Genomic DNA, 25188 nt, shown 5'->3' on the forward strand with positions numbered 1-25188 from the left:
TTGTGAATCGTGCGCATGCGCTCACTAGCATCGCTAGGATATTATAAGCGCAGCCCGGAGCGCGGAGCGTGGTTCAGTCTACAGTATCTGGACCGGACCGAGGCTAGCAGGAAACACTTTTTCACGGCGGAGGAGATGGGGGACAAAGAGAAAAAGAAGAAGGATACAAACTCCTCTGGGAGCGACAGAGTCACTTTGAAAAAAGAAATAGGACTTTTGAGCGCTTGCGCTATTATCATCGGTGAGTGTATGACAGCTTTTGTCTCAATGAAGAGCGTGTCGTTATGGTTGTTTGAGCAATGAGGAAAAGTTAACGGGGAAACGTGTTTGAGCGGCAGACTGACGGAATTAACTGTTATAACGTGGCGGGTATGCAGTTATGTCTTTGTTGTCATAGTTACAATACTATGGCACATAATACACAGCAGGAGTGCGTTTTTGTCCGTGTCTTGATCTACTGTACGAACACTGCACGGATATGAACTTGTTTTATCACTTAGAAATGGTTCAGCCGCTTGACTTGTGCACGAAACCGCCAAAATACGCACAGAAAGGTGGCTTTTACGCACGTACGGTCCACAACTGATGTCAGGGTCCGATTCGGACTGCAGAGCTTTAGGTTTTGAGTGGAAACTGTTGCATCAGTCGGGATGATCTGAATATGGACATGCCTACGTGGCTGGATCTTCTCATGTTGAACTTGAACGGCATGCAGCACAACCTCCATGTGGTTCAGTTGGACAGTTGAGCAACATTGTGAAACTGCCAGGGTTAGGGGTTCAACTCCCTGTGGGCAAAGCAAGGCATTAGCATTGTTCCTTATAATCACTCCATCATAAGCCGCCTATACTGATAAGGGGAGACAGGAAATTTATGTTAGAGAAATGCAGCGACGTAAAATGAAAGTCTATTTTAATGCAGGAAGTTGCGCATTGTTTCCTGTACGTTATGATGTACTCAACAATCTTAGAGTGTTACAGTATGCAGTGGCGGGAAGTTCATCTGCAGCACTAAACTCAGAGGGTTATGCAGTATGCTATAATAATCTGCAGAGGATTCCCCAGCTGCCAGCTGATAACCAGCCTCTCTGGCTGCTCACATCTAGCCTGTATATTTCTGGACTCAAGGGGGGAAACAACACTGCTGACTTCAAGACATGAATTTCGTCATTAAGTTATTTTTGTGTGAGCTGTTCTGGTCTTTGGTTTTGCTGAATTTACTGAGATACTTTATCTCGCCCCCCTTTTTTACTGTACACTTGGACTCGTATCAGCATTGTGACCTTGTCATTTCAGATGTGTTGTTTTCACTCATAATATTTGGCAGGTTACCCAAAATATATAAAACTATACAGGTTATTACCAGATTACAATATAAATGAACAGCATAAAGGATGGCTCAACACCACGTTCGGGCTATGACATGACCACCACAGAATTAGGAAGACAGGGTGAATGAGGGAATGAACCGGGAAGAAGATGCATTCATTTAAGTAAGAAGATCACCTTGCATCCGGACATTGCTCACAAATAGCTTTTAACTCTAAAGTTATAATGCCAGCGAATCTCGAAATACGAGCTCATGTCTTTGGTTTTTCAGCAGTCTCTCCTGTCTCATTAGCCTTAGTAAATCACCTTTGTGTGGTCATACGACAGGGCAGCAGAGTCATAAATGAACAAGCTAAAAGGTCATGGAGCATGAGGGATATGCCAGTGAGAGAGCATTCAGGACTCTCATGACTTCCACGAGTCCCAATTGTGCCTGTGCAGATGAGATCTCCAAATGAGAACGTTCTGAACCACAAATAGGTGGACCGCGAGTGGAAGAGAGGGCAGAAGAAACCACGATGACTGAAAGTTGGAGACAGACGTTGGGATATTATAGACTGTTGAACTGTGGTTTCCACAGTCGTAGTATTTCACAAGGTTGATAGTCTCCTGTGCTTCACACATCACATCCTCGTGTTTCATTTATCTCTGGTTGTAAATATAAACAGACTCAGGGGTAGAGCCACCTCATAAATGGAGAATAGAGGCAGTTAAACATTAGAGCAACTGACAAACAGATCTTTCTCAGTGAAAGCAGAATCTGTAATATGTTGTAAGAGCGTTACAAAGGAAAAGGCAACAGTGTGACCCTTTTAACAGTAACGTTATCACTAGCTAATCTTTCTATCCAAGGTCAAGTCTATTGTGCTTTGATAGAAACTGATACTGTTCCAGTTAATGCTCATTCTTTGGCTGGCACATTTAACACAGTTTTGTGTTCATTTGGCAAGCAGCAGCTGTGCAAATCCTTTTTAAACTCTCAAAGTACACTAACAGCTCTGCTCAGGCTTTACAGTCATATCACAGAGCTTCAAGGGTTATGTGTTTGGTCTAATTTAATATTGCTAATGTGAAATGAATGCTCTAATCAGTGAGGTTAATACAGACCACCTGCTGCATTGTTTGCTGTGAAGCGCAGATGGAGTGAAGCTTGCACAGCTAGTACACACAGACAACTTGAGTCACGCTACTACCCACCAGATACAGCCTACTCACATATCTAATGCTGCTGTAGTAAGGTGGACCGTTAAAGCTGTCACTGCACTTGGCTGCTGCTTAACTGCATGCCACTATGACTGCTTATGTTACAACTATGCCTGCTTACTACACAGCAAAGCAGCTGTATCAAATGACACACATTACTAATCTCTAACCAAACTAGATGTATTTATAATGCAATATTGAATAAATATGACAGTGACACTTAGTGTAACTACTATTCCCACATTTTACCAGCCCCACCTCCACTGCAGCAACCACCTGCAGATCGTTTCCCCTGGGGGGGTGCTCTGTTATTGTCACACCCTGTTTCACACTTGCTGATACTGGTCAGGTCCACGAAGAGAAAGAAAAACACTGCATCTCCTATGAGATCGAGATCAGATGTTTTGTTTTGGTTTCAGACGGGAAGGAGTTCCTTATTCTGAGCCATGATTTGAAAATAGTTGTGTTTTATCTGAGCAGTAAATTTAAGGAGATTTCTCAGCCAGTGCAGGAGGCTGAGAGGGTCAAGTAGGACTCTGATTCACACTTTCAGCTCTGATGCCAAACTTTATGACATAACAAACACAACACAGGCATTATGTAACTGTGCTGCATCTCACCACATCCTCCACAATCAAATCTGACAGTGATAAATGCACTGCTTGGACCTAGTCTCGCCCTCTGCATCATTAGGAAGCATTCAGAGCTGCTCTAACAGGGGAGAAGCGATTGCGTGCTTCACAGTGAAAACATTTACGGTGACAGAGTTATATTTTTTTCTGGAGACTCCTTTTGTCCCAAACTTCTCCTAAAAGGAGAAAAAACACAGAGGACAGTGCAAAACAAGTTTGCTTGGACAGCTGCTGTTTGGTTACTTTTTTATGTGTGTTAGTTTTTGTTTTGTCTTTTCTTTGCGTAGGGGTGATGACATGTAAGTGCCAGGCTGGATTTGACCCCAGGACATGGTGTCTTGTTAGTGTGTGCCTTGGCCAACTGAAGCACCAGGGAACCTGTTTATGCTGGTTTGAGGGACAGCTGAGCTTGGACCTTGATGAGCCATGTTTCCACCACAGCACAAAGCCAGACTGGCTGAACCCATTCTTTCTATAAATAAGGATAAGAATAACAGTTGCGTCATTACATACCTGGGACAGGTGGTTTTGTTTCTATTGTCTGCTATGATTTAAATTTAAATTACAAAAGTGACCTAAATAGTTAAACAAATAATTCCGCAGCTGTACTGATGGTTTCCTTCCACAACTGCTGTATATACATCCTCATCTGTAATGAAATAAGTTGCTTTGCTAACTGTTCTGGTCACCAGGGAGCTAACTGGGGGCCCAGTTTCACCAGACTAGGCAGTTTTCTGTCCCTTTGGGCAGATAGAAAATGTTTTCTTTGTCTCTTCTTTTTTCCTTTTTTGCCTAATTGTACTAATTAAACAGAAGACAAGGATTCAAGGACCAAACACCTTATTTGCCTATTATTTTCCTATATTCAGCTACATAACATAAAATATGATAATTGGGTGGACTTGAGGCTCTGATTGGGCTATTTTGTTTCAGTCAAATCTGGCAACACCAAAGCCGTTTGTCCTGCTTTCTCATTTTTCTTCTGAATGTGCAAAAGTACAGTCAAAACCATTGAGAAAGCTATAAGTTAGGCAGTGATCTGAAACACCTGCACACCTTTTTTATTTTGATATCTCTGAGCAGCCCGCATCGCCATAGGTAGTGCTGTCACATGGTCAGGCATCCTTGCACTTTCCACAGGAAAACGACGGCTCCTGCCAGTGCAAAGTGATTCTGCCCTGCACTGCAGTGGACAACTGAACTGGAGACAACTGAACTTTTTGAAAATGTTGACATATAACTGAATATAGCAGCAATGTTAAAATTCAGCTGTCTCTGATTTTTATGTCCAAAGCTGATGAGAAAGCACTAATGTTGCTATTAACCTGTATTTATATTATTATGCTGTTAGACAAAGCAACAAGTATAAAATAATACAGCAGCCCAAGAATAATTGTTGGTCCCTAAGTAGCACATTTCATTTATGAGCCAATTCATGATTTTATGCAATCATCTGACAACAGAAAGAGAAAAATACCTGTAGTTAATACTTTTTTTTTCTATTTTCAAACACAACACTGAAGAGAAGCAATGCTTTAACCCGCTGAGACCAAGCTGACAATCCAGCCATGTCTGGCAAAAAATCTCAGACCAGTGACAGAGTAACAGAGGAGGACTATAATTTTGTTATTTGCCTCTCTTACCTAAGAAAATCTACAAAATCTACCAAAACATTAAATAAAATGAGTATGTAAGCATACCTCCAGGACTCCACTGAACATCAGTTTGTGTAAAAAAAAATTTCAGACCGACTACCACATTTTCCCTGTGACCTCTGACCCACTTGACTTCTTTCCTGTTGGTGCTTCTCTAGGATTTATACTGCCTAATTGTTACATTTGCTGTTTGTCCCTGTAAGTCAGCCAAATAATTAAAATATTTATGGAACTGTCCAACAACTAAAGCAGATCAGAAATAGTTTAACTAAAGTTTTTAGTACACTACGAGACAGACATATATGTAATAAGATATTTTTTAGAGATGGCACAAGTCAATAGATGAAAGGAAAGTGAAATGAATCCCTACAGGTTTCATTGAAATGATAGGGATGTTTTAATAAGCCTGTTGAGATTTGTTGCTGCTCTGTTTTTTTGTGTGTGCAGAGTCTATTTCTTTCTTTGTGTTTGTCTGTGTCTCAAAAACTTACAGTATATATGTGTAAATTAAGTGGATAGACAAGCCACAGGTAAAACAACAGCTTATAACTTTACTATATACTGTAGCTATCAGAAATGGACTCCATTCCACATGTTTGGAGGGTCAAGAGATGACTGAAAATTTAAGTTAAAGTATGATGGCTTTGCATGAAACAGTTTTGCAGAAGTTTGTGGTCTCTGAGTACCTTCTAGTTGAATATTTAATTATATTCAAGTGTAAATAACCTTTGTTACCTTTGCTTTTCCCCTGAAGGAAACATCATCGGCTCTGGGATATTCATCTCTCCTAAAGGTGTGTTGGAACATGCAGGCTCAGTGGGTCTGTCACTCATCATCTGGGTTTGTGGAGGGGGGATCTGTACCCTTGGGTCCATGTGCTATGCTGAACTGGGCGTCACCATCCCAAAGTCTGGAGGAGACTATTCATATGTGACAGAAATCTTTGGAGGGCTAGTGGGGTAAGTACTGTTGTTTTTGTCCAGTTAACCCTTTCTCATAACTACAGCAGCAGTTTGTCACATCCCAGTATGAGTCTGTTAGTGTCCATGGTCTTCATTTACTCACTCATCACCTCCTTGACACATGTAAAGACAATTGAGTAAAGTTTCTACAGTTAGATAAGTGCTATACAAATTGCTTAACCAAATAAAATCAAAATATATACATGATGTACAAAATACAACAACACATATGACCTTGTCTTGTTCATCTGTTCAAGTGTTTTCAGCATTGTACTCGACTCGCTTGCTTGGTATGGATTATACTACAACACACCGTGGCCATAAGAGGGTTGGTTTAATAGGACAGCCCGTCTGGAACCAATCAGCTCTGAAGGTCTTGTGACTTTCATGTGGTCATGTGACATGTCAGCTGATTCTAGAGCAGTACTGTAAGTCTGAGAAGGTCAAATGTGCCTGGCACTATGCATGCCTGTGGAGGCACTAGTTCAGTCTGGTGTGGCTTCATTTAGCTCATTCAGTGCACAAAACTTCATTAAGGAAGAACGAATGGGAAGAAACACTGATGCCACAGCAGAAGAAGAAAGAACAAGGATGAGAAATTGTGAAAAAAAAAAGTGTATTTGTGGATCCACAGCTCAACCATGCGCTGAAGACTTTCCATTTTCACTCTCACAAAACTCCACCACCCGCTGCGCTCCCTGGACCTGTCGCCTGATTGACACAATTTACTTCCAACGCAACACCACTTCTTCTCAGAGTCATAACTCAAGTCATAACAGGATCTTTTGATGTACATCAAGGATAGTCGTCCATTAATCAGTTTAGAAACCAATGACCTCCTTTTCAGTATGAAAGTAAACAAGGTAGTTATTGTCCGTACAGTGCGAGCAGGAGCTGCTAGTAACCAAAGCAGCATGACTTTTCCTGATGTAGATAAGCCAAAATGTAAACAAATTGGCTAAAAACATAGAGGTATACTTTGATTTAACGTCCAATACTCGGACATTCAGCAATGCTTTTCCTAAATAACTATTCATCAGTTTTCACCTTATTAGTAGTGAAGAGCAGGATAAAGCTTGACCAATGTTTAACAGGTGTTATTTTTTCAGTTTCCTACAACTGATGGAAAAATTCCCTTGCAACCCCCAACTGCTGAGGCAGAGTTGTTCAGAGACCAATAGCAGGAAACTGTGGTTGTACTGGGAGCCGTCATTACAAATGTGAACGTGAGGGTGGAACCGAAAAAGAGCAGGGAGAGCTCCCTCTCATTTTAATAATATTGTAGCAACGACTCCTTCACATACACTTATATTTTAAAAAAAATACTGTACATATATGTTAAGGGCTGTTTACTGTCATATATGAATTCCAGCATGTTTTGTGTCTTTGTCCTGTAGCTTCCTGTTGTTATGGAGTGCCGTCCTCATCATGTATCCGACCACGCTGGCTGTCATCGCTCTCACCTTCTCCAATTACGTCTTGCAGCCAGCCTTCCAGAACTGCCTGCCTCCATACGTTGCCACCAGACTCCTCGCCACCATCTGTGTCTGTGAGTCACAAACAGCCCCTCTGAGTTTGCCAGATGAGTTTTAGTAATAATTCATGACTTCTTTTGTTTAGACCCTCGTCTCTATTTTTGGTGCTTTCCTGTGATGTTTCCGCACTCCACTTCCCACAGATCATCCGTCAATCAGTGTGTCAAAGACTTTTTAGTCTTTTTCCTCAGATCTTCTAGTGATGAAGCTTGAGTTTCTAAAGGTGGTGTTTTTTTCTTGCTGAAACTTAGAACACATGAAGTCCTGTGCAGCAAAGGATTTTTGCAGGTAAAGGCTAGAGGACACTGGATCCGTCTTTTGCGTTGCATGTGAAGTCAGATGTCAAAAACTCTGACTTTAGTAAGAAAAGATGTCTCAGAATGACTCCTGTGCAGGAATTCCTCACTGCAAGGTTTCTAAAATGCAGTCATCTTGTGCCATGTTGACGTAGCAGAATTCCTTGTAAACTCTATGCAATGTTATTTTTTATATGTATATATTCCCTAAAACAATCTTCAGTTTCATTTTCAGCCTTGCATGGCCTGGAATTTACCAAAACACTATATTCATTGAGCTATAAACTTCAGGGTTGCCCATGTTAACCACTGTTGTGAGCTGTGCCACTGCACTGCACAGTTTGTAATACAACCTACCAGCTGGGAATGTCTGACCTTCCACTTAAGGAATGCAGCATTAAAACGGCTAATGTAAAAGCTTTCATGAACTATGTGTAGGAAGAATCACTATTGTGTTGCCTGCATAGTCCTTGGTGTCTAAATCAGCGAGGCTGAAATGAGGTCTAAACTCTCAGGAAGAAAAGGACAATCCACTTCATTTAGCTCTGAGAGTACATGTGGGTACCGCGATGAATCTGACAATATGTCCACATAAACATCAATGTTGTTGATGGGTTGAGCACTTCTGACTCATACACTGTATATAACATGTATATTATACATATAATAGGTTTGTTAAAGCAGAAATTATACAGCATAACCTTGACAGTTTGGTGACAATGTGAAATGTTAACAGAATTGTTGTCATATTGAGACGTGAAAAAAACTTGGTCCAGGACTATGATTGTCTGTTGATCGTCAGTGACTGCCAGGAGTTCAGCTTATTTCCCAACTGACAAGTTGGTCAATGACTGGTGTGTTGGTCAGGTTGATTGGCTCATTGGGGTTCAGGTGAGTTGTTGACGGATTTTCTGGTGATCTGTCTGGAGAAAGTGGGCTGGACACCATAGAAACCAATTTCAGAGGATCCCATAGGTGTATTAATACTGTGATTGGCTGGTTTACATTCCTGTTTGCTGTTTGCTGTCGCAGCCTCTGCCTCCGTCAATATGACATCCTATTTCACAGTATCACACTTCAAACCTTCTCTTGCTTTAAACATTCAGGTCATCTGACTGTCTGACCCAGAGTAACTCCCAGTGAGGTAAACAGAAGAAGTAACTTCTTTGTTAGATCAACATTTCCAGCAACTGATCGCAAGTTCATGGTAAAAGATCAAAGCATACACACAGTCGAATAAATAAATGTCAACGTGACCAAAAATAAGTGCCAGGGAAACAAACAAGAACAAGCAAAAAGCAGAAGTTGTGACCAGTTTTGACTGGATGGCTAACAGGTGTGAAGAAGCTGTTTGAATGTCAAGTGAGGTAAAGCACACAAAACTACGAATGGCAAAACAAACTCTTCAAACCAAATCCAGCAACTTTCATCTCATAGCTAGAAGACATTATGATACTGTGATAGTTCAGTGTGCTGACAGCTGTCATTGTCATTTGGTAATTCCATATGAAATGCAGTGCTCTATTTCCAGCCTCTAATCAGATCAGCGGCGGTCTTGAAATGTTGGAGTACAGCAATCAGTATTTAAATAGCCAGTGGCAAAAACAGACTGTGCATGTATCTGGTTGACAAGCCAGCCAGTTTGATCTTGTCTGAACTGGATGGAGAAAGGGAAAAGGGGAGATGAGGAGAGGGATGGGTATCTGCGCGTGAGAGCTTGTGCATGTGTCAGGCGGGGGTTAGCATGTACAGATCACGTCGGTGCACCTTTACTATTTTTGGCGACAGAAGGTTACAACTGCAGTCTAGTTAGGCCAGGGGCCTACTTTGTGTGAGTGTGTTTGTGTTGTACCCTTGTTTGTGTGTGTGTGTGTGTGTGTGTGCACGTGTTCGTGTGTCAGTATCAGTGTCAGACTACATAATGGTGCCAGCCTTTGTGGACGCCGCTAATGAGAGGGTGTGTCTACGCCATTGTGCATTGTTTCACTGTGGTTACCGTGACGCTCCTGTCACTGAGCACCATGGAAACAGGAAATGGGCAGGACACCTTGCACATCAATGATGGGGGATCCCATTGGCCAGCTGACATTCTGGTTGGCTGTTTGATGTTCCCATTGGCTGCTTGGTACCGCCCCCTCTCTCATCCACAGCATCACACTTCAGACCTGCAGTCACAGGAAGGTTGTAGTCTGCAGTTATATTAACTTCAGTCTTTGTGTCTGAACCTTTATCAGCAACTTGTGAACAAGGAAAGTGCCTGATGTCATATCACCCTGATAAAAGACGGAGCAAATATTCCTCTGAACCCTACAAGAATATTAATGTTGGAGAAATTGACAGTAAACAGTTGGATCTTTTCACTATAGTGCCATGATTCTAAAGCACCAAATGCAGGCACCTGGATGTGAAACTCTTAAGCTGGTGGTATAAATAATGAGGTCTGTATGCCGTTATGTGCTGTGGGTATGTACTGGATCTGTACGTTGGTTGTCATCACTACCTACATTCTTTACTGAGAGAAGAGGATGGATTGCTATTTTCATTCAAAGGTTATATATTATTTTAGCCTTTGCCTCACTCAGATCAATATACAGTGAGTCACTTTACAGTTGTTGTTCATCATTAATGCACTTCTGGATAAATTCAGAAATTATGCATACTGTGTACTAAAAGTTGAACCCATAGAAGCACCAACACATCAAGTTAAGCATAATCTGCACAAAAGGAATGAGCAAAATTGGAGCTTTTTTAACTATGAAATAATTTTGTGAAATAAAAAGCTGAAGGATAAAATAATACAATGTGATGATAATATACAAACATTTTAGCACTTAGTGGACAATGTTTTTCTGAGCAAAACACCCAGGAATAACTGCCATACCAAAGCCCTTGTTATGTCTGCTGAACATTTCTTAGTGAAGGGTTTATGAATGTGAGTCAGCCGATGTATGAGTTTCTCGCTTGCAGAGTGTACTGCATGAGAGTCACAAGTGACTCAGGTGTGTGTGTGTGTATTTGTCTGCGTGTGTGTCAAAACCAGACAGGTCCAGTTGTGGGCGGGTTTGTTCTTCTCAGAATAGGAGTGCAGTACACTCAGGTCAGGAGATTTACTCTGTAACAACACTTTATTTTGTTAAATATTGATCAGTTTTACTCAATAGAAACCACCAATATGCAAAAAATATATTTTTTAACAATAAACAACAAAATATATTCACTAGTACTACTAAAATATTCTAACAAATCTCACTGACCCAAAAATCATTAATTTCCCTTCATACCCAACAATTAATAGAACTGTGACGAAGTGTTAATCTATTTTTCAAAGAAAAAGGGATACACATGCTGATTCTCATTTTGTTTTATGGAGGAGAAACAGAAATGGTAGCTTCTGTTGTTCATTCCAGCACAGCAGGGAGCCAATTTTAGACACCACTTGTTTGTGGTGGTGCAGCAGCTGTGGTTGTTGTGCTTGTAGTAGTAGTAATATGTTTCAGCCAATCAGATGGCATATCTCTTTGACATATTCCATAAAACAGGCCCAGGGATCATGGCATTCTTCAAATATTAATGGAAACTGCCCTTTCATTTAATAAGATATAATCTAAAATCTTTACATAACTCAAATGCACAGTTTGCATTTCTATTTTTAAGTTTAGGTAAATGAAAATGAAATTGCCATTTCACACATTTTGAATTAGATATATATCACAATTATAGCAGGCCTTTATTTTGCACTATATTGCAATTGTCAATAGATTGTGGTGCAATCCCTCTAAAGGCAGAAATGAAAAACAGAAAATATATAATATAAATATAATATCTTTACACTACAAGTATGAAGAACACAAAAAAGTCTTGGATTGGCAGTTATTTTGGATTTATTTCAAATGTGGCACTCTTCCTCAGGCAACTTCCAACTATTGCAAAATACAACTGTAATTTAAAATTACAAATATTATTTATGATATGATTAACTATTTTCCTGTTTTTGAAAAAATAGTAATATCTTGTAGTTTTCATTTGCTTTGTCCAGATTTTGTGCCAAAACCTGAACTGCTGCCAGTAGCTGAAGACGTTCATTGGAGCTTGCGCATCCAGCGTACTGTGTACTGTTTTATTCATCAGTGTCTAAAATTGTGTCATTGTTCTGCCATTTATGGACGTTTGGAAAAGAGAGCTCTCCATAAAGGACAGAAGGACTACTCAAGTAGGATCAGTGCAGACACAAATGAATGGAGCTGTACACAGTGTGCAGCCTATGGATAAATGGAGACATCATGTGCAAATTAAAATTGAATACAGCTGAGTGATTTCAATTTGAAGTTGGCAGTTCTAGACTTCTGCACTGACCTTACAACTCAGTTGCCATTCAGAAACCCTCACCATTCATTGATAAGGGAAAAAAGGGCCTTTTTGGCCAATCCTTTCCCGGCCTCCACAGGGTGCTAAAAAATCTGAATCCCGAACGAGAGCCCTATTTTTCAAATTTTTCATCAAGGGTTCCCAGTTGTCCCGTTTCCCACCAAGTGCCAGTGTCATGCTGTCCATTTGGGAAACTTTTTGCCATTTTGGTCGTCTAGGGAAATGTCTATTCGGAAAACAGTCCCCCAATGGCAAAAAGTTTCCCAAATGGACTTAACCTGTACTTGTCCATTTAGAAACCCCTTATAGGGGGACCTCGGGGTTCCCAACTGGACACTGACATTTAGGACACTTTTTGCCATTTGGGTCTGACCCTTTAAATTAAAGCTACAGAGTTGCAACATTTTCTGGGTCAATAATGTAACACAATACTCTCTCTATATCTTTTAGCAAATAAAGTCTGTTTTTTTAAAATTCAAGTTGAAGAGGGTGTCAGGGTCGAAGGCCCTAACACTGACTTGCGTGGAGTAGACCCGTTTTGGTTTGGACCTGATAGCACATAGCATGCCAGCGCAGGAACCTGAACACCTCCCATTACTTTTGAATTGAAATTTTTGCCAGGGTAAATTAGTGGAAAGTGATACCCAGATGGACAAATTTCAGATATCATATTTCAGAGGAAATCATATTTCCTCTGAAAATGGTCCAAACGGCTTGAAAGTTGCACCAACACCCTGTCACAGAACATAGATTTGGCATATCAAGCACAGCCTCACTATACCCTTTGCAGTGCTATATCCTTTCAGGAATTCTCCTCAAGGTTGGAATCAGGTCAGCCTTGTAGAGCAGCCTTTGTTATGCAACATTTTTCAAATTTTCAAATATTCAAATAGCAAGTCCTTTTTTAGTGTTAACTGGTTAGTGTTAGGGTAAGGGTCCATTTGGGAACCCTGAGGTCCCTATATAAAGGGTTTCTAAATGGACAAGTTTCCCTAAACCTACTTGTCCATTCAGAAACCCTTTATATGGGAACCTCCATGTTCCCATTTGGACAGCACCCCAAAAATGGACCTCTTATTGGAAAATTGACATGAAATTGAAATATGTTGCATATCAAAGCTGCTCTACAAGGTGGACTTTATTTGTGGCAAAATACTGCATCTGGACCAAAAACAAGCCATCTGTGCTCAGTTTGAGCAATGTATTGCACCAGACTAAAAGCTACCTATATGGACTCAATGGCAGCACTGTACTTCATCTGCATGAAAAGTGGCCTATTTTGACTCCACTGGAGCAATGTACTGAATGTGGACACAAAGTTTCCCCATTGGACTCAATTGGAGCAAAATACTGCATCTGGACAAAAAAACGTCCCATTTGGCATCAGGTTAACCCAAATGGCAAAAGGTTTCCGATCTGTCAAACACCTCAGCAGCGCCTTGTTATTCATGAGTATAGTTGAATTAAGACAAGTCTTTGCTTGTAAAATGTGGTGATTTATTCATTCAGGGGTGTTTTATTTGCTCTTTATACCCAAATCTATGGGAAAATTTATTATAAAAACTAGTAACAGACTTTTCAAAGATGCATTTTTGCTTCTTCTCTAACAAAACTGATCTAATCTTCACCATGTAATTTATATAACTATGTGCTGTCCCATCTATCTGCAAGTCTGTGCTGCTACCCTCTTGGATAGGTCTCCTCTTTAAAAAAGTGTTTGAGTCCCAATGAGAGTTTAATTAAGAAAAATTCACTGTGATAACTGGATGCCGCCCTCCTTTTATTTGCTCCTGCTCTATATCACTGATTGTCAGCATGTCTTTGCATGTATTTCACCAACACCTAAATCTTGTAGATTTACTGGAAGGGTTCTGGTGTCAGATACCTTGTGGTTGACAGACAGGGCTGGCAGGGTGTTATTGCCAGTTCACTGACTCCAGTGACCAGATCCTGGACCAGGAGGCGTTCCTGAAGTTAGAGCCCCCTGATAAATCTGCACTGACTTGGAATCAGAATCCATTAAGAGTAAAAGCAGTAATTAGTTTAGTATTCCAGTGCTGAGGCAGCGTTCAATAGAAGCTGTGACGGCAGGACACAGATTTACCTGCGCTGTCACATTCAAAGCCCGCTGGCACCTCCTTCCTGTCAGGGTCAACACAGAGGCAAGCTGGGGGAGGAGGAGGTGGTGATGATGGGGGGTTCACAGGAACACAGGAACGGAAATGCATGTAACACCTCAAGGGTAATTGACTATAAAACACTGCTGTGTTGTAGAGGAGTGAAAGCTCTGCCCGGTGCCACCAAAACCTCCTGCCAAAAATTCACACATGTGTGTATGTGTATGTGCGCGTGCCCGCACCAGCGGAAGCAGTGTGTTCGTTCAGCTTTTTGTGGTGGAAGGGGAACTTTGCCCCAGTGATGGATGGCATGGTTGATAACATCCAGCATAGGAGGTTATATAGACGATATAATATATCCATAAAATCCACCACCATATAGGTGTGACCACCTGCTGTTTGATCATGTATGTCATAAAGACAATAAAGTAGTAGGTTTACAGATGAGGGCGGACATTGTAAACTTTTGGGGCTTGGCCCAAACCTATTTTTTTTCCCATTTATGGAAGCTAAATGCGCTATTTTTAAAACGTAAAAATGCCAAAAAATCTGTACATCATTTGGAAAAAACAGGATAGTTGCCCAGGAAAAAAATCATCCTGTAGAGCCTACATCATATTTTCTATCTCATTATCTTCCAACTGTGTTCATCATTCTGAAACCATAACACAACAAATGTTGAGGATGACTTATTTTCACTCCTGCCACCTAAAAAGAGACAAGAATTGTCTGACAACTATTGCTTACTATTTTTATGTTACATTACATAACTAGGGTAGGAATTTGGTTTAAACAGCATTACTAATCTTGAGACCTATTTTTGTTATAGTATGCTGGAGTAGAGTTCACAGAATGAATGTTTAGCTGACAAATCTGCTACATTTGAATCCATGCCTTAATAATCTGGGCTGCTCTAACTTCAAATTAAGGATCTCCAACAATGGCAAGTAAATGTGGTCTTCAACACTCTGAATTGAATATTAGGCCAACAGAAGAACATTCAAATTATATTGGATTTCTTTAGGGAATAGCTGAGTAGGATAAACAACATATATTATTATCTTATGGCACTTGATTTGATCTACTCCCGGTCACTCTGTTTTCCTTTCCTCCTATTTTCTTCTGAACTTCTCTCACTTTCTCAACTGCATTTATTTATTGTCCTCCACTGAAAGAAGAAAATATGAAACAAAAAAAGTATTAAGATCTCTGATGATGCAACAAAAGATTAAATGCTCTCCTTTCTTCTCAACACATTTTCATCTCTTGTCCCTCTTCCTCTTCACCTGTTTCCCCCACAAGTTTTCACATCTCATTTCCTGTTCTCTTATTCATTCTTTTCCTCACTCTCTCTTTCACTCCTCCCTTTCCTCTCTCTTCCTCACTCCTTCCTCACTTTCACTTCCACTTCTGTCCTCTCCTCACCAGTTCTCCATTCCCCTCCTCCTGGCTCCGCATCACACAATTTTCTCCTCTCTCTTTCTCTTAACTTCTGCTTTTCACTCCTTTCTCACCCCTCATTATCTCTCCTCCCCTTTTCCTGCATCCTCTCCTGCTCCACAGGGTTTCTCCTGTCCTTTCCTCTTCGCTCTCTCACTCTTTTTCACTCCTGGCTCATTTTCACGCTTTTCTCCTTTCCTCGTCTCTCCGTCACATATGTCCTTCTCCCTCCTCCTTTATGTTCTTCACATTCTCTTTCAGTCCTTTCTTCTCCGCATCCTTCCATCACTGGAAACTGACAAACTTTGAATATCACAATTAACTATACACATGCAAAAGCTATGAGGCATACAGAAATACTGTATTTCTAAGCTCTCAAGTAACTAGCATATTAAGCATCTCCATTGTGTCCACTCCCTTTCTCCTCTCTTCACTCTCCACTCCTTTCCTGCCCTATGTGTACGCTTTCTTCCATTTCCTCTTAACACTCCTTTCCAACTGCCGTCCACTCTTTGTGGATGGCGGCTGACTTTGACTCCTCATGAAAAACTTTATTATGTCCATAGTCCATAAGCTAGTCACTAGCTAGCAAGCAAGCTTGCTCACTGAGGTGACATGACCGAATGAAATTCAACACTCACAAGACAACAACCCGTGACAATGTTAGGGGGACCTAGATGGTGATATTTCCCCAGTAATAGAACTTTTGCGCTCCATTGATTTGCCGGTGCAGTCGGAGAGACCAAGGGGAAATGACACAAAGGTGAAGTTATTTTAAAACCTAAAAGATTTGGGGCTTCTGAAAAAACATTTGAGGATGGAGCACAAGAAGCCACCCGCCCTGCTCCGCTGTTAGTTTACAGTAATGTCAGTCTTTCACGTGATACACCCCCCTCACGCCACTGTGACAGAGCTACCAGCAGGTGACTGCACTAAATTAGAAAGCTGGGTCAGAGGGGAAGACAAAAGCAATAGCTTGAAAGAGTAAAAGGCATATGATGCATAGATGTGTTAGGTGTTTTTTCTTTCCTTGAGTTTCCTAATATATGTGTGCATATACATGCGTGTGCATAACTAGACACCAGAGAACTAAGGTGACACTGAACGAAGAGTAAAAGGCATACAGACACCTGGTGAAGCTGGCTTTATCAGAGTGACCAAAATTATGAGTATGTGTCTGTCGATAGATTTGTAAAAATATAAAGAAAAGAAAATTTTGATTTAATTACATGTTATTTATAAAACACATGTGCTTGGTTAGTTAGTCCAAAAATACTTGCACTTGCTCAGTTTGGTTCACTCACTTGGAATTTGGGCAGCCCTTGTTTAATGGTGGTGCTCGAGCACGTACAACAGGGTAAATGTGAAGGTCAGTGCTTTAGAGAGTGGTGTGAGGAAGGGACACACACACACACACACACACAATATGCACACACTCATGACGGAAACAGGAAGTAACGCCATGGACCTTTTGCCTGTCGTTTTGTCGGGAAAGATTTCTTTTAGTTGTGTGAGCTGAAAAGTGAGGAATGTGGAGTCAGCGAGACAACGCGTAATAGAAGCATAAGAGAGGCAGTAGACTACATACATTTTGGAGCAATTCTGGGTCCTTGTTGTGGCAAAACTGTTGGTCTGGGCTACAAAATGTTCTCTTTCACCGACCAACACTAAGTACTGATCCATTATTAGTGTTCTTTTTTTCTTTTTCAATTTTAAAACCTGTCTAATTCACTGTGTAAATACTTAACTATAGATTGGTTGTAATTTAAATTAAGTTGTTCCTGTGGGTTTATAAAACTGTGTTTTTACAATTTTATGATGACATCTACTAAGAATCATAATTTAACCTTGATCAGTCATATCTGGCCAATATCTGATCAATTAAAAAAGTACCAGCACTGACACTGACCTCGTACTGGAACCTGTGAGGACAACCAAGAGTCTAATCCCTCAATGCACGCATTAGACTTTCATTTGTTTTCAGATCAGTTTCAGAGCTCCGTCTCTCTCTCTGTGTTAAATAGCCCTCTGCCTGTGTGTCCAGCACCACAGTACAAAACTGTACTAACTAAAATGATGACAGAGGTCTGTCAATGGAGAAAACGTACATAGAGTCTCTTAAACACAGTCTACAGTATTACAGTATGATAAGATCAGATCAAAAACTAGTGTGTAATCTTAGTCAGTCTCTGTATTTTGGCTGCTTTGCGATCCAATGTTGATTTCTGGTGCCAGAAGATGTTTTGGATGTAAAATAGCTGTCTAATCAGAGCAACTGATGTTATCAACAGTTACAAACATCAACTAGGAGGTCACTGGATGAATATTGAACTTCAAACCAAATTCAACTTGTTGCTATATGTAAAACATGCATCCAGCAGGAGAATACCTTCACTGCTTTTCCCTTTAGGTGAAGATTTCATTTGATAAAAGTGTATATTTCTTCTGATATTGGTGGAGGTTATAAATTTAGTTGAGGTGATACAAATTTGTTATACAGGGCCCTCCGTTTATAAGTTAATGCCAAAGCCTGTCAGAAACATGTTACTTTAGAATTATTTTAAATGTATTTGTATGTATGTTTGTTTGTTTGTGTGTGTGTGTGTGTGTGTGTGTGTGTGTGTGTGTGTGTGTGTGTGTGTGCAGTGTTCCTGACCTGGGTGAACTGCTCCAGTGTGCGCTGGGCCACGAGGATCCAGGATGTTTTCACTGTAGGAAAACTTCTCGCTCTGGCACTCATCATAGTGGTAGGAATCGTCCAAATCTGTAGAGGTAAACACACACACACACACACACACACACAAACAAACATACACACACACACACACACACACACACACACACACACACACACACAAACAAACATACACACACACACACACACACACACACACACACACACACACTGTCCTCATCAAGACAGTGATTGCTGTGGTTTGCCACAGATGCCATAAATTTATCATATTTGTCGCTAATATATGGGTTGATTTAACTGTTGAGGACTCAAAAAAAAGGTCAATAAAATTGATGCAAAGACAATATACATAGAAGAACAGAGCAAATCAAATGTACCACATTACTGTACATAAACATATGATATCTGAGAAATATAAACTGTGAACTGTTTCTGTACATGTTCTGTATGTGGATTTTTGGGTTATCTGCCAATATGAACACAACACACATAAGGTGCATCTATTTATGTTTTAATACATTTAAAGACACAAATAGAATATCCATCTATACCTGCAATTTGCAGAGTAGAATGAACCAACAGTATTTAAAGTTATTCATGAAGAAAGCTGCTGCCATACTGCTCTACATCATTGCAGCAGTAAAAATGTACTGAAACTGTTGACCCCTGGTGCACATGATTACACATAACTTGAAAAAGTTTGTTTATTATCTTTTTAAAGTAACTTAAAATATTACAGCTTTAGGCCCTAATATGGTTCTATACTAACTATGGACTGATTTATAGTTTTTAGCATCTGTTGAGATGAGTTAAAGGAAAGATTGACATTTTTTCAAGTGTATTTTAATACAGTACACATGCTCATATGCACATCAAAACTATCCTTTAAAACTGTAATGACAACCATTCAGTTCCTCAACCTGTTTGAACTTTCATTGGAACTGTTTAAACCTGTTAAACAGTTTTACTGACTGGATTTTCAATTTGATAAGATAGTAAAGTCTATGGATTTTATTATTTTACTCAATATACTGTATGTACATTATAGATATACGGAGCTGCCAAGGCCATGATCTTTTCACTGACTCATCTAGACATCTCGCATGTCTCCAGGTTACTATGATGCCCTCCGGCCCAGTGAGGCCTTTGAATTCAGGCAGGATCCTTCAGTGGGACAGATAGCGCTGGCCTTCCTCCAGGCATCCTTTGCCTACAGCGGCTGGAATTTCCTCAACTATGTCACAGAGGAGGTTGTGGAGCCACGCAAGTATGGCATGCACACACACATATTATTTCATATTAGCTAAAATACAAAATACCCCACAATATTGGTGTAATGGTTGACACCTGTACCTCTGTGTGTTGGTCTGTAAAGCACACTAAAACTTAGCTTTTATTATGCTGGAACATTTGACATTTTGCAATTACTTCTACCTTTATGTCATCAGGAACCTGCCCCGTGCAATTTACATTTCCATTCCCCTGGTGACTTTGGTCTACACCATGACCAACATTGCCTACTTCTCCTCCATGACCCCTGAGGAGCTGCTGGCCTCTAACGCTGTGGCAGTGGTGAGCGGCTCTTCATCTGCATGAGTGGATGTTTCATATAGGAGCTTATGTTCTGCTAAACAAGAGTCTCCGTTGTCTGGGAACAGTATGTACTGTACTGTATGTGAGACTGTAAGACTGCTGAGGCTGAGAATCCTAAACGACCAATAAACCAATCAGTCAATAAGATTAAAGCTTTTTTTCACGATCACAGTGGGAAATTTGGGAAACAGTCATATGAGTCGAGTTTGCGACTACTTTCCTCTGACAGGCTGGAAACATAAACAGTGTCATGGGAGTGTAAAGGATAAGGCCAGCATTATTTTGTTCTCTTATTATCAAAAAAACAGTTCCCACAAAAAGACTAAAACAACATTTGCAGAATCTAATTGGAGCTTTCAGCAAAAGGAATCAATTGATTCATCAAGCGCTGCAGTGATTAGTCGATTAATTGATTAATTGATGAGTGGGGGTAGCGGGTAAACGCTTCACTGGGGTCATCATGTGGGCACTCAACGGTGACACCTGGTGCCCCCCCCCTCCTGCTGGCTGATGGTGACTGATTATTGAATAATCGTTTTAGTCATTAATGAAAAAATAAATGCTGGTTGTGGCTTCTCAAATGTGAAAGTGTTATGCTTTTTGTGTCATACATGATAGTAAACTGAGTATCTTTGGATTTTGGACAAAACATGACATTTGAGCTCTAAGAAGTTATAACAGGCATTTTTCACTATTTTCTGACATTTTGGAGACGAAACAATTAATCAAGAAAATTATCGGCAGATTAATTGATGATGAAAATAATAGTTAGTTGCAGCCCTAAATGGATCTCTGATAAGGACGGGATGAATCAATCAATAAGTCATGGTAAAAGTCAATAATCAGTCAACAATTTTGTGTTGCTTCAGACATTTGGGGAAAAGCTGCTGGGGATGTTTTCCTGGGTGATGCCTATCTCTGTAGCGCTGTCCACCTTTGGGGGAATCAATGGATATCTGTTCACCTCCTCCAGGTACAACACACATTCTGCTTCTCTGTGCTTTACACTACATGCTGAACTTTAACCCAAGCCTTAATCTTACTAAACTCAAATTATCCCTTTTATGACTGGCTAACATGTTCTCGAAATAAAAACAAGGTTGTCAAGAGTTAGCCCTTATATGTACATGTAAACTGAAATCAGCATATGTGTCTGTCTGTAGATTGTGTTTCTCAGGGGCCAGAGAAGGTCACCTGCCCTCTCTGCTCGCTATGATCCACCTGAAGAGCTGTACTCCTATCCCCGCCCTGCTGGTCTGCGTAAGTTTTGTCACTGCCAGTTTTGTCTACCCTGTCCAGCTTTATAAGTACACAAAACAGAAATTATTCTTTACTATTAATATGGTACTATTAATGATTTCTAGATAGTTTAATATGTACTTGATATTCATTTCCTACAGTGCACTGCCACCATATTCATCTTGTGTATTGGAGAGACACATAACTTGATCAATTATGTGTCCTTCATCAACTATCTGTCATATGGGGTAACCATCGCTGGCCTCCTCTATCTCCGCAAGAAGAGACCCAACTTGGCCAGACCCATCAAGGTAAGGCCACCTGAAAACCAAACCAGCAACAAAATTTAACTTAGGGTACTTCATTACATCTTTTTTTTATTTAAAATTGAGTCAAAGCTCTCTACAGTTTATTTTAAATTAACTAACCCATGGCCCCGGTGCCAAACGTCTAAAAATCACCTTTTCACCTTATCAGCTGTAATTGGAAAATGTTAAAATAGAATTACTGGATGTCTTCTTAGTACATCCAGAGAGAAGAAAATAACAACAGAACACAAGAGAGGAACAGAACTGAACATGACCATGTTTAAAAAATAAGTCTATTAGATATTACAAGTAATTAAACAAGACAAAATATTTGAAACATTTTTGTGGGGTTTTTACAGATAGGTATGAAACTTGAAGGTCTTACAGGAGTAAATTAAATTAAGGACAACAGAGATATAATAAGTATAATTCAAACTTACCTTCACGTGAATTTCATGATGACTTATTTTTCTTCAGGCCAAACCTTTGTTCAGTTTTCCACATTTAATAACATAAATGTGACAGAGGGTAGCATGAGTGGCTTCTCATTTTAACTGTAAAATGTTGCTGGCAGGTTTCACCAGCTGTAGGCAATTAACGTTAATTGCGTTGGACAAACTACAAAATAAAAGTTGGCCGTTCTCTGGTATTGTGCATGCTCACTCACTGGCATGGCTTACTGGGACAATTAATGAATGGGAGCCATTGTTGGTGTTGTCTTTCACACCTATGCTTTTCCTGCTTTTGAAATGTCTCGCTCTAGCCGGTACGTCATAGGAAATGTTATGGTTTGCACCTAGGTAGCCTCTTTTATGAAGCATCTGTGTGGACCTCCAAGCAGGTTGGTAGCGGTATTTATAAGTTCCCCAAAATCCTTAACAATAAGAGTAACACATCATTATATTACCTCCACTGAGCGGCAACTTGTCCCAACAGTCAGTGAAACTGCCTCAGCGGCCAAAGTGGAGACAGAGCGGTCAACAGTGTCATTTATGGGCCATCGGATGTCTTTGACTCAATGGTAGTTTGTCATTTATGGTCATTATGGACATTGACGATGATAATTTGGCGCTCCCTGGTGACGCAAAGGTCAATTACATGATATGTGTACTGAATACTGTTTTCATTTAACATGTAAAGAATTATTAATAATTATGTGTTTATATACATATATAAAGATGTTTATATATTTATAGATAGATAGATATTATTTCACCCCCACTTGGATGAGAAAGTGTGTCCAATTTTGACTGATACTGTGTATAATATTAATATTTATTTGTGCAGGTGAACCTGTTGATCCCCATCACCTACTTGATTTTCTGGGTTGTGCTGCTGGGCTTCAGTCTCTACTCTGAGCCAGTGGTTTGTGGTCTGGGAATGGTCATCATGCTGACTGGCGTCCCCATCTACTTTGTGGGTATTCAGTGGAAGAACAAACCCAAATGGCTTTACAGTTTAGTCGGTGAGTCAGCCTGTGCTGCTGAAAATTATATATTTTTAAAATATGTTAACAGTCAGGCCTTGTTATTTTATCTCATCCTGTTGTCTGTTGTGTTGCAGAGAAAATTACATACCTGGGCCAGAGGATGTGTTACGTGGTGTTTCCTCAGGAAGACCCTTCAGAGACTGAACCCCTCACTGCCTCCAAAGCCACAGACTGAGCAGTGCAGTCAACCAGGAAATCCCTTTTTACATCAACACCTGTACCAGTTTTTGCGTTCAAAATCTTTCACATAGTTTGGTCAGTTTGTGAATGATTAAGAGATGGTTTCGTCCATGGTCTTGCACAGGTGCAGCCTGAATGAGGCTGTGATAAATCCCCAAGAAGTGGATGGTTATACTTAGGGCATTTGCATTTTAAGCCCTAAAGCTGGGACATGTGTTTTAATTTGTTGGTTTGGTAGTACTGTCTATCCACTCTCCTCACCAATATGCCAAGTTTTCTCTTTCATATGGATCTTCTTCTCATCTTCTCCATTCGTCTCCCTTCTTCTTCTCATCTTCACGATCACTTCCAAGATCTTTTCTGAGTACCACTAAATCCTTGTGCTAATGTGCCTTATGAAATGTATGTGTTGGTATAGTGTATTGGTTTTGTGCGGGTGTGTAATAACTTTTAAGGGGTAAATATGCAAGCAGTTTCTGCACTCAGCAATACTTCTATTACGGCTGCTACCTTCAGCTCTGCTTCACTAATTATTCACATGGTTTTACCGTTTGTCAACTTTGGATAAGTATTTTTCTGTCTGTATCTCTGCCTGGCCGTTCATAATACTTGCCACCCCTTGTTCTTTTTTGATTATTATATCTCTGCTCTCTCCTGTGAGAGATAATGTAGGTGCCTTCATGATCTACTACACTCCTCTTTCCTAGGAAGAGGAAGACGAGAAGTTTGTGGCTGTCAGCTGGAAGAACGGCCGACTCTCAGAAGTTAATAAGCTGTATCATCACAACACAAAATGCCTGACTGGCTGCTCTTACCGTTTGTTTTTGTAATGTTTTCCAGCCTCTTCACCTCTTTTTGTCTTTTTAGGTCTCTGAGGTGAGGCTCCATTGAGCTTGTTGCTTTGGAAATGTTCTCATCTCTGGGAATGCCAAAGTGAACCTTCTTAAGTCAAGTTATTAGATTTCAGATTTCTCATTTGATGTTACAGTACAGTACTTACCATTAACGTGTTGTTGGATAACATTCGCCACATTGAGAGACAGCTGTATGGTTGGCATGGATGTTTACTTGTGCATGAGCATGTTCCCACATTGTCATAAAATGTTTCCCCAAAGACACATCATCACTTCAATGAAACCTGGCTCACTGACAGTTTAGAGTTCAACTGACTATGATATCGTAAATTGATTAATTAAAGTCCCACAATAACTTATGGACTTTCTATAGTCCTACTGACTTAACATATTGACTTATTATGGCCCCACTGAATTACTATGGTGCCTCCAAATTATTAAGGTCAAACTCACTATACTTTAACACAGTACGCTAATTTACTGTGGTACAGGAGACACTGGTGTTGACATGCATTTCGGTAATCCACCTCAGTTTTTCTATAAGCTGTTTATGTTGTACATACAACAGAACACATGGAGGTTCGGGCCAGTGGCCTTTTTTAAACATGATGTAAACCAGCAGGTTCGAACTTGGACTAGACATTCAGTCCTTTTTCCAGGCCTGGAGATGCTGGGACTGCCCCCATGCATCAAGTCCACAAAAAGACACGCACACTTAAGACAACATGTATGTCTGTCTGCGATGTCCAGGTGCTGTTAGCTCAGTTGAGATCTGTAAATACTGTGTAAAGAAAAAACAAACTGTAACAAATGCGCCATGGACTCCGGCAAACATCACATTCCTCAGACATGTTGTGATACATTTACATACTGTATAATTGATGGGTGTACCTGTGTTTTGTAAAAGAGTGTGAAGTTGTACAATGATAACAATATAATAGCTCATTAAATATAGCAACTTGTCAGAGGCATCACTTTTTTTTTCATCATAGACATGTATGTGTGTGTTCAGGTGTGTCAAATAAACCTTTACTTGTGGTCCCTGCCATTACTTTTAAACAGGAGGGCAAATCACATTTGCGGCCTTTATAAATGGTAATGTCAGCCTGATGGTATGTTGGTTGGTCCACCACTTTGTAAAGACATTCATGGTCCCCAGGTGATGAACCCAAAAAAACTCTGATGACTCCTGACTCGTTTTTCTCTTGTGCCACCATCAGTTAAATAATTTTTATTTGTCTGATACTTCGGTTTATGGCCAACTACTTGCTAACTAATGACATTCAAGCCTCACCAG

The 25188-nt window shown here is 40.2% G+C and overlaps 1 protein-coding gene across 1 annotated transcript; it reads left to right on the top strand.

The window, feature by feature from the left end:
- On the top strand, positions 1-24854 carry slc7a10a (solute carrier family 7 member 10a). The gene is made up of 11 exons (XM_067595971.1): positions 1-241; positions 5573-5777; positions 7178-7329; positions 18180-18305; positions 19342-19495; positions 19677-19800; positions 20691-20794; positions 20985-21081; positions 21222-21371; positions 22656-22833; positions 22932-24854. Exons 1-11 carry the CDS (start codon positions 16-18, stop codon positions 23030-23032), a joined length of 1617 nt encoding a protein of 538 aa, XP_067452072.1. The 5' UTR covers positions 1-15; the 3' UTR covers positions 23033-24854.
- The last annotated feature ends 334 nt before the right edge of the window (positions 24855-25188 follow it).

Source organism: Thunnus thynnus, chromosome 1, assembly GCF_963924715.1.
Source record: "Thunnus thynnus chromosome 1, fThuThy2.1, whole genome shotgun sequence".
Taxonomy (NCBI): Eukaryota; Metazoa; Chordata; class Actinopteri; order Scombriformes; family Scombridae; genus Thunnus; species Thunnus thynnus.